The sequence below is a fragment of the Coregonus lavaretus genome, assembly GCF_964263955.1.
Source record: "Coregonus lavaretus genome assembly, chromosome: 29".
Taxonomy (NCBI): domain Eukaryota; kingdom Metazoa; phylum Chordata; class Actinopteri; order Salmoniformes; family Salmonidae; genus Coregonus; species Coregonus lavaretus.
In genome coordinates, this window is record NC_140016.1 from 22,767,950 (window position 1) to 22,778,639 (window position 10,690).

At 42.0% G+C, this 10,690-nt stretch overlaps 1 protein-coding gene across 2 annotated transcripts; it reads right to left on the reverse strand.

Annotated features, from left to right (window-relative positions):
* Nucleotides 1-3,262: 3,262 nt before the first annotated feature.
* On the reverse strand, nucleotides 3,263-10,543 carry LOC311104857 (ubiquitin-like protein 3). 2 transcript variants are annotated; one of them, XM_084146802.1, is made up of 6 exons: nucleotides 9,558-9,853; nucleotides 7,153-7,293; nucleotides 6,887-6,995; nucleotides 6,444-6,530; nucleotides 6,105-6,182; nucleotides 3,263-5,277 (listed from the first exon to the last, which is right to left on the reverse strand). In XM_084146802.1, exons 2-6 carry the CDS (start codon nucleotides 7,198-7,200, stop codon nucleotides 5,225-5,227), a joined length of 375 nt encoding a protein of 124 aa, XP_084002928.1. In that variant the 5' UTR covers nucleotides 7,201-7,293; nucleotides 9,558-9,853; the 3' UTR covers nucleotides 3,263-5,224. The 2 variants fall into 2 exon arrangements, with proteins under 2 accessions (XP_084002928.1, XP_084002929.1); XM_084146803.1 differs by lacking the exon at nucleotides 7,153-7,293 and having other exon boundaries at nucleotides 9,558-10,543.
* Nucleotides 10,544-10,690: the final 147 nt, after the last annotated feature.

The following is a 10,690-nucleotide window of genomic DNA, read 5'->3' on the forward strand; positions in this document are numbered from 1 at the left end:
TGAACCGTGTGGTTCCGTTTCGCTTGGTTGTTAACCCTGGATCAGGGCCCACTCTAACACACTCGACTGACTGACCGCACATGCCCTGGCTCATGCAATACCGCAAAGTTATTCATCCTGAAACAGTTTAGAGTAGCAATGCTTTCAACAGATGCTGCTTCCCTGGGTCCAGGTCAGTTGCTGGTTATCACCTCACAGTTCAGACCCCTCTTATGACCATCTCGCTCCTCTCCCCTCTATGTGTTATTACTACATCCACTGCCAGACAGAGATCTAGAACCTGACAGATGGAGAGACATGAGCAGATGCATGGAAGGACAAGTAGTTTGATTTAAAAAGATTAAGAACGGCACTAGGTTTTAGAATAATTCAGGGGGCTTGATGTTTATTGCCAACGTCAACTGGAAACCTGGAGCTCTCTCGGCTATGCGTCATAACCAGATTTTTCCAAAACAGATGGGAGAGAATATATTGAATAATAACAGCTCAACCAAATTTTACGTCTCTATCATCATAACATGCAAAGCATTTTATATGGGGTCTAAGTCTCAGACAGAATCCAAGACGCCCAAACTTATTTCCAACACTGGAAGCTACACAAATATTTGACAATTTGAACACATTCTAAAACCAACTTGGTGACGGATTACTACATTTTAGATTACCATATGTGGACTTGGATAACTATCAGTCACACTCGTTCTTTATGTCATTTGTGATATTGGAGAGTAATGTTGATCAGTCTACTACTTAACCAATTCATTGCAAAGAACCTCAATAATAGATAACGCCAGCCAACCATTATTAGTCAGAGGAAAACTAGGTTTATATAACAACCAACTTGCATTTTGCCCTTAGAGGATGGCAAAATATGTATTCATCTTATCAGTATGGAACTCAACCAGGTGTTGGAACAGTAACTCAGCCCAGGCCTAGGATGAGGAGAACACTGGGAGAGTATGGAGTATCTACACAACACTGCCACCCAGAGGCAATCCACATGCTTAACTACAGTGTTGGGGAAGATACTCTGAAAATATAGTTCACCAAGCTACCAATTACTTCACACTGAAAGAAGTTAAGCTAGCCTTAAGAAAAATATAGTTTACTTAACTAAAATTACTTTGAAAAAGTAGTTCAATACATCCAAACTACTTTGTGACTTTTTTTTTTTTTTTAATCTGAAATGTCAGACTACAAATTGCAAGAACAGATCACTTTGGGGTCTTACGTTAACAAAATGTTTCTAATGAGAATAAGGCAGGTCTGATGACAAAATGTCAAATGAGAATAAGGCAGGTCTGATGACAAAAAGGAAATGATTGCCTACTTCACCCATATTTTCTTTTTTCAAAAAAAGTAGTGTGTAGTTCCAGTAGTTAGCTACATGGCAAAAAAGTAATTACCTACTGAAAACACTACCTAGATTTGAATTTAGTTCACCTACCACAAAGCTACTGCAAAATGTAGTTAAATTACTAGTTGAACTACATGTAGTTCACTACTCCCCAACACTGCTTAACTAATTAGATTTCTTTCCCCCTATAATCACAAGTCATGACCTCTACAGTGAGGGAAAAAAGTATTTGATCCCCTGCTGATTTTGTACGTTTGCCCACTGACAAAGAAATGATCAGTCTATAATTTTAATGGTAGGTTTATTAGAACAGTGAGAGACAGAATAACAACAAAAAAATCCAGAAAAACGCATGTCAAAAATGTTATAAATTGATTTGCATTTTAATGAGGGAGAAAATAATTTGACCCCCTCTCAATCAGAAAGATTTCTGGCTCCCAGGTGTCTTTTATACAGGTAACGAGCTGAGATTAGGAGCACACTCTTAAAGGGAGTGCTCCTAATCTCAGCTTGTTACCTGTATAAATGACACCTGTCCACAGAAGCAATCAATCAATCAGATTCCAAAGTCTCCACCATGGCCAAGACCAAAGAGCTCTCCAAGGATGTCAGGGACAAGATTGTAGACCTACACAAGGCTGGAATGGGCTACAAGACCATCGCCAAGCAGCTTGGTGAGAAGGTGACAACAATTGGTGCGATTATTCGCAAATGGAAGAAACACAAAATAACTGTCAATCTCCCTCGGCCTGGGGCTCCATGCAAGATCTCACCTCGTGGAGTTGCAATGATCATGAGAACGGTGAGGAATCAGCCCAGAACTACACAGGAGGATCTTGTCAATGATATCAAGGCAGCTGGGACCATAGTCACCAAGAAAACAATTGGTAACACACTATGCCGTGAAGGACTGAAATCCTGCAGCGCCCGCAAGGTCCCCCTGCTCAAGAAAGCACATATACAGGCCCGTCTGAAGTTTGCCAATGAACATCTAAATGATTCAGAGGAGAACTGGGTGAAAGTGTTGTGGTCAGATGAGACCAAAATCGAGCTCTTTGGCATCAACTCAACTCGCCATGTTTGGAGGAGGAGGAAAGCTGCCTATGACCCCAAGAACACCATCCCCACCGTCAAACCTGGAGGTGGAAACATTATGCTTTGGGGGTGTTTTTCTGCTAAGGGGACAGGACAACTTCACCGCATCAAAGGGACGATGGACGGGGCCATGTACCGTCAAATCTTGGGTGAGAACCTCCTTCCCTCAGCCAGGGCATTGAAAATGGGTCGTGGATGGGTATTCTAGCATGACAATGACCCAAAACACACGGCCAAGGCAACAAAGGAGTGGCTCAAGAAGAAGCACATTAAGGTCCTGGAGTGGCCTAGCCAGTCTCCAGACCTTAATCCCATAGAAAATATGTGGAGGGAGCTGAAGGTTCGAGTTGCCAAACGTCAGCCTCGAAACCTTAATGACTTGGAGAAGATCTGCAAAGAAGAGTGGAACAAAATCCCTCCTGAGGTGTGCGCAAACCTGGTGGCCAACTACAAGAAACGTCTGACCTCTGTGATTGCCAACAAGGGTTTTGCCACCAAGTACTAAGTTATGTTTTGCAGAGGGGTCAAATACTTATTTCCTTCATTAAAATGCAAATCAATTTAACATTTTTGACATGCGTTTTTCTGGATTTTTTTGTTCTTATTCTGTCTCTCACTGTTCAAATAAACCTACCATTAAAATGATAGACTGATCATTTCTTTGTCAGTGGGCAAACGTACAGGGGATCAAATACTTTTTTCCCTCACTGTACATTGATCAATATAATTGTTTCAGGGCATATCCCAAATGTGTTATGCATATTCTCCAAGCAAGGGTTTTGATTCTTTTAGTTAAGAAAAAAAATAATATATATTTAAAGCTGTTTATTAATTTATAATATCGTCAAGCAGACCACATTATTATTTTTATTTTATACATATATTCATATTGACCTAATTTCATAGCAGTGACATTGGTTGACATAAACACTAACCAAACGACTCAAAGGAAGGAGCCACACTGTTTCCATGGAAACCACAGCCAGCCAAGACCAATCTGCCCTCCTACTCAATCACCTGCATAGCTATCCCCCAGTTCTCACACACTCGCTCAGTATTTAGGCGCATGCACACACACACACACACCTCACAAACACCCATTACTCACACTCCCTCTCAAACACACTGAGGCTGCGTTTACACAGGCAGCCCAATTCTAAGATTTTTTTTCCAATAATTGGTCTTTGACCTTTCACATCAGATCTTATCAGTACAAAACCAATAACCAATCAGTGGAAAAAAAATATCAGAATTGGGCTGCCTGTGTAAACGCAGCCATACTGTCTCAACACACAGACATTTCCCCAGCCGACCACTCACACACAGAACATGATCATCTAAAATTCATATGCATTCCCAGACATATACATACCAACCCCTGGGACAATCAACCCCAGACAATTAAACCTGAGCAAACAATACAAGACTTTAAAAAATCATTTTTAAATTGCAATATTAACGATTACGGAATAATTCCACAATCAAAGACAAACAAAATCCGACAGCATCCAAACAAAAAAATTGGTAAAATACCACCGTCATCATTTCCCAGAGGGTACCCTCTCCAAGGACTTGCTCCCTCCCATGCCTCTATTCCTAATGTCCTGTAGGAGGCCATGAAACCCTCCCACCACCACCTCACTCTGTTGACTGGCTCCTGGTGTCCATTCCCTTACTCCTCACTCAGGTCAGACGGGGAGTGGAGAGGATAGGGAGCTTCCTCATGAGACTGGATGTAGTATAGTCTAAACGGTCAGAGACGTAAGCCATACAGAATGACACAAAATGGTCACTCAGAAGCACTCCTTAAAATATTTTCACTCTGTTTTTAAAAGAAAATGTAAAAAGCAAGGCTTCACAACCAGGGGGAGGACGTGTAGGAGTTAGTTTAGATTCTTCTTCTAGCTAGACCAGTTCATCCTCTAGGAGGTGATCCAACACAACGTCACACACATACACTCCGGTGTTGACAGCTGTCCCTTTACAACTTTGAACTCTTCCTTGGTGTTGGTCCAAGTCCAGGAACAAACACCTGTGGCCCATGGCACAGAGAGACGCACCACTCCAGTCCACTGGTGCAAGGCAGACTAAACACTCCCCGCTAGTAGGAGGCAACTACTGTACACAGTCTACGTCGGGGACAGCACTTTGTCTAACAGTAGGATATTACTCTCTTCCTCTGAGACGGGAAGGGGAGATTAAGACCATACATAAAAACTTTCAAAGACACACTTTCAAATAAACAACCCAGTTAAGTGCAAGACCCGTGGGAACTCCCATTTCATTAGCAGAAAGATACATGGAGCAAACTGTAAGCCGAGTCTTCAAGGGCAATGCAAACCACTGTATGAACAGTACGGGTCAAAGTTCCAAAGTCATAGTTTGTTAGTGTTTCTTTGTAAGGTGAGTCTTCAAAACCTGTATATTCCCCCTCCCACCCAGGATAGCTCCTCCTGGGTAACCACGGAGATTATATGTACAAATTCTTAACATGATTTTACAACAGAGAGAAGAAAGGCAGAATTTGGCAAAAAGGTGAACGAGAGAAAATCGATTTGAATAAATTGGCACGAAAAAATACATAATTCCTAAGCCACCGATTGGACCAGAGTGCAACAAAAATGTGTGACAGACCACCCGCTGACAGCTCTGTGACACATCTTCCTGTGATCTCCCCAAATCCAGGGATGACGGGCAGACAGAAGCCAAGCAGAGGATGAACGTGGGGGAGGGGCGTGGAAGGAGGGAGAGGATTGTTGTTCGTTGTTGTTTTTACAAGAGCAGACAGCAGTTGGTCTCTGTGGCTTTCTCCCGGTTACGCTGACCTACAAAGACGAGGACGAGACAAAGAAACTTGACATAACACAACAAAATAAAATAGCAAATATCACACCAGGCTTTCAGGTTTAAAGGGACAATAAGGCCTAAAGCTGGAACAATTACAGCTCAACATTGTCCCTGACACTGGTGGTGTTAAGTACTTAACTTGCCTAGTTAAATAAAGGCTAAATAAAATAAAAAGTATTCTTTTTTGGTATCTGTACTTTATTTATATTTTTGACAACTCTTACTTTACTACATTCCTAAAGAAAATAATGTACTTTTTACTCCATACATTTTCCCTGACACCCAAAAGTTACATTTTGACTGCTTAGTAGGACAGGAAAATGGTCAAATTCAAGCACTTATCAACAGAACATCCCTGGTCATCCCCACTGCCTCTGATCTGGCGGACTCACTAAACACACATGCTTAGTTTGTAAATGATGTCTGAGTGTTGGAGTGTGCCCCTGGCTATCTGTAAATTTGGAAAATGGTGCCATCTGATTTGCTTAATATAACACATTTGAAATTATTTACACTTTTACTTTTGATACTTAAGTATATTTCAGCAATTACATTTACTTTTGATACTTAGTTTTATTTAAAATCAAATACTATTGGACTTTTACTCAAGTAGTATTTTATGGGTGACTTTCACTTGAGTCATTTTCTATTAAGGCATCTTTTAGTGAAGTTTGACAATTGGGTAGTTTTTCCACCACTGGTCCCTGAGCGCTAGGATGGGATGGGATGGGATGGTTAGTTAGTGAGTGACAGAGAGAGACAGAGAGAGACACAGAGAGACAGAGAGACAGAGAAGGGTTCTCACCATGGGAGTTAGGCTCTGGCAGGGTCTCTCTGGCAACCAAGTGCATGACAGTTGTTCGGCCAGGGGGCAGCTTTAAAGCTTCGAAAACAAAAGGACAGAGACACAATGAACAATTCATATGGAGAATATATAATCCTCTTTAATTATGGCATTAGTAAACATGCACAGAATGCCCATTCTCCATCTTTGATAAGTTAATTACAGTGAATGTCCTTAACTGTGGCACGTTTTAAATCAAGCTTAATTTCAAAGGACAAAGGTCATACAGTATTCACTAGTGCATTTTAGACAGGGAGGGTGATGTTATGTTATGTCTGTGTAAGAGGGTCCATCCAGTACCTCCCAGGGTGACGCTGGCATGCAGGAAGCGTCCCTGGAAGATGAGGCGCAGGATGCTGGCGCTGCCCACCTGCTCCTCCTCCCATCCTGATGCAGAGATGAGACAACAACATTAGAGCAACACTCAGAAGCAGAGGGGAAAAGTCTAATATCACTTGTGCCAGACAGACACTCACTGGTTGAACCCACAAACATGACTGCCATCGTCAGGGGTTTGAAGGTGGCATATAGCGTTGAGACAAGGCATTGTGTAACAACTTTTCCTATAATAACTGTAAAGTGGTCCCCGTGACAAGAGACAGAAAGCATGTTCCTAAAACCCAGACTAAGAATAATTAAGAAAATTGCAAAATGACCTGATTAATTCTGAAATACAACTCAATATAAAACAAGACAGTGTTGTAGTTGTTCACTGGTCCACCTCCCAAAATGCACAAACTCACCCAAGGGCCAGTTATCAAAGACGTGCTTGGCGATGTCCATGGCCGAGTCATTGGGGGAGAAGATGAAGTCTTGTGTCTTCCCACTGACCAGGATAAGACGCAGATTCACCTGGAATGGCCCAAACAAAACATCTTAATAATCCTACACATGCTCTACAGAAATCCCACAAAATTCCAGAATGATACAGTCTACACTTCCACCCCATCGAGCAATGAGAAGCATGTAGCTTAGCCTAATCACATGGAATCCTTCCGTTTTCTCTCACCTTGAATGACATGAGATGACCCTCGGAAGCCTTCGCCGAAATTGGCATTCCTGTCTAATTAGATTTCTCTGGTGCAGATCTCAGCCCCTTTGACTGGGCTGCTTCCTTCAGAGAGGACTGAGCTCGTTGTGAAGTGAGCCCCTATAGTAGGACAATGCACAGATAAGGGTGGAGCTGGGGGGGATGGGGGTCGAGAACAGTGAGCCTTCAGTGCTGTGGGGCTGGGAGCAGCTCCTCTCTCTGGGCTGTCGGCCTAATGCGATAACCCCAGGTGTCCCAGACAGCCCTGGGACACGTTATTAAATTTACATGGCCAATGCGTAACCCGGGGGTGTAGTGGTGTGTGTGAAGGAGGGAGGGGGCTGGGGAGCTTTTAGAAAATGGGTTTTCCCTGCTCTTCTTTGTACACACCTAGTCCACTAAATGAACCCATTTAAAAGAAATTGAAGTGAAAATGTGTTGGCCATGCTGTTGCACTAATTGTACTAGCACCTTATGACATGTTACCCATAAAGCCTTAAAAAGGCTCTTTAAAAAAAACAGGGACCATTTCATCTTTGTTAGAATCCAAAAGGAAGTTCCTTGTTGACTTTTTAGGAGATTTGGGTAATTGCATTTTTTTTCTTTCATGGATTTCAATCGCTCCTTGGTTTAATGATGACATCATTAACATTGTGTGTGTGCAGAGCTTGGCTGGGAATATATGCTCTCATTGAAAACCAAATGAAGTAAACAAATGAAGATAAGGCAGTTTGTTCAGGGTTCCCAAATGCCACAGAGAATAATTGATGAAATGATTAATAACACCCCCCCACCAAATGATTATTTTGGAGAAATTAGTTAAACACATAGTAAGTCGTATGGATATTGAAATCCATTTGGGCAATAGGGAAAAAACACAATTTCACATGAAGTAGTGCAACTCAGAGGTTTCCTGTCAGATACTCCATATAAGCTATGTAAACGGCATCTGTTAAAAAACTCATCAATTCGACACTCATAAAACATCCGCTACCGGTAAGTAGCCTTAAGCATACACATCAGCTCCTACACAGGAAGAGACCCAGGCTCATAGCCTTCCCTCCTGCGGTGGCAGCAGCCCCAGGTCAGGACCTCTAGTAGTGAAAAATGCTCTGAAGCATCATTAGCCTATGGCCGGAATCCACACTCCACCCCTCTGAATCTCTCCATCAGTTGACAGATCGTAACACGCTGCACAGAGCCACTGCCCCACATAAATAAACCCTTCACCAGAGTAGATATTGGTATCCCACAAATGGCTTGGAAATCATGACAAAGATCCTAACATTACCAACACTATCATATTTTGGATACCAATATCAAAGTTGCGTTAATAAATGAATGGGTAATTTCCCCACATATTAAATGTGTTCATTTATCCCTATACTTTATCTGCTGGTAAATCGGGGAAGCCAGAACAAAGAATCTGTGCCACGAGTTGTGTCATCAGGATAGTCCCACACTGAGCTGTTTACAAACACGCCAACCCTACTAAAAAGAGGAAGTCTCTTCCCCTCCCCCTCCCCCTATGAACTGCATAACCTCTGAGTGGGGTTAGATACCAATGTCATCATTAACAAGCTTTACACCCCCCCCCCCCCCCCCCTTCCCTTCATCCGCAACCAAACAAAACAAACTCAAATCTGCCTAGCAGCCCTTGGTTCTTTTTTTAACCATCAAGGATATCCTCTTAGACTATCCAATCAAGAGACAAACATGAACTTCAAAAACTCAGCTTTGAAGTGAGAGAAAAGGTCTGTGCAACACATGTGTGCAATGGAAACTACTGTAAGTCGCTCTGGATAAGAGCATCTGCTAAATTACCCAAATATCAACATAAATATGACAATGAGGGATTCTACAAAATATTAGCAAAAGTTGACAATAACTCTAGAGCACTACAAGCTGGCATAGGTACAATAGGGCAGGCAGTCTAGAGTAAGCTACCAACCTTTTCATTGATTTGAGATAGTTTGTGATTTAAAATTGACTGGTTCTCCTCAGTCCCTATAAACAATCTCTCCATCCCTGATTTAACACAACAGTGCCATGGACATAGTCCTTTGCCTTTAAACATGTCAACTGGGTTTGTTTGGAGATTAACAGTATCCAAGGGGGTGGAGCTGTGATTTCGGGATAGGAAGACAATCAGTTCACCTCTAGGAAAAAATGTGGGTCAATCTCAAAATGTAGTTTGACAGATGGTGATTACAGAAACAGCTATTCTGTTTGTGAGAGTGTTAACGTTAATCCCTGATCCTAGCCCCTAACCCAGTGACATGGAAAATATAACATGCATTGTAACCATTTCAATATTAGACATACGGGGCACAGCATTGAGTCTTATGCAGTAAGGATTGTGTTGGGTTGCAATGAATATTCACCATATCGAGATCCCGTTGAGTTGTCATGGTTCTGAAGCCGCTCTGAACAGAACAGAGTGTATTGCGCTTCGCTGGTTGAGACGGGGCCAAACCCCTGGCACAGAGCACTGTGTGCGTTTCACTACTCTCGCCCCGCTTTCCTTCTCTGCTTTCCACAGTGTAGCACCTACTCAAGCGCGCTGACCAACGTAAAACAAATTGGTTGCTAGATTTTCCCGTTCATGTGAGATCTGCGAACGATGGCGGCTAGTAGGTAGCAAGGTGACAAGCGTATCTGGCAAATCAACCACTGTCAGTCAGTAGCTATTTAGCTAGCATTTGGCTAGAAATTAGCTAATTGGCCAGCTAGCTTCAGTAGCTTGCCAACACGACCTTAGTTAGCTGGCTATTAACAGTCACAAACACATTAATTAGATGGCTCTAAACTCGTTGCTTTAACCTTAACGGATTTGTTATTTTTTACTCAAAACCCTCTGCTACTGCCGGTCAATATATGTAACTAGTAACATTGCTAGCTAGCAAGGAGCTAAGTTAGCTAGCTAACGTTACTTATGGGTTGTGTTGCGCAATTTACAAGGTTGGTTTCTTGAAGAAAACATATACTTCACTAACGATTAAGTTTGAGTGAAGAAGCTCATTACGGAAACATTGACAGAAAGGTAAAGTTAACTTATTAGCTAGCTAGTTACCTGGCTAAAATCAAAAAAGCTAGCTAAGGATAGTTGAAAATATCGGACTGCGGCAGAAAAGCGGAACTGTGGGAACAGAAAAGACAAACAGCGATATCTCTACCCTTAATCTTACTAATAACCTCACAGTTTCGAAGACCGTGCCGGTATAAAACAAGTACTTAAAAGATTTAGCTACGCATCCCAATGGTTAATTGTATCCAATGTTCGAGGGTTTCATTCTGTCAAAAAAAACATCGAACCTAGCTGCTGCTTGTTGAAGAATAATGGCAGGACATTTAAAGACACAGGAAAATCAGCTGGTTGTCAACATAGGAAACGAAAATACACCACAACAAACTATGTCTGGGAGTTGCAGTCTTGCCATAAGATTCCATTTTGATTGAACAAGTTAGGACACCAAGGCAACAATCAACATACATTTGGATAATTTGTGTTGAAGCC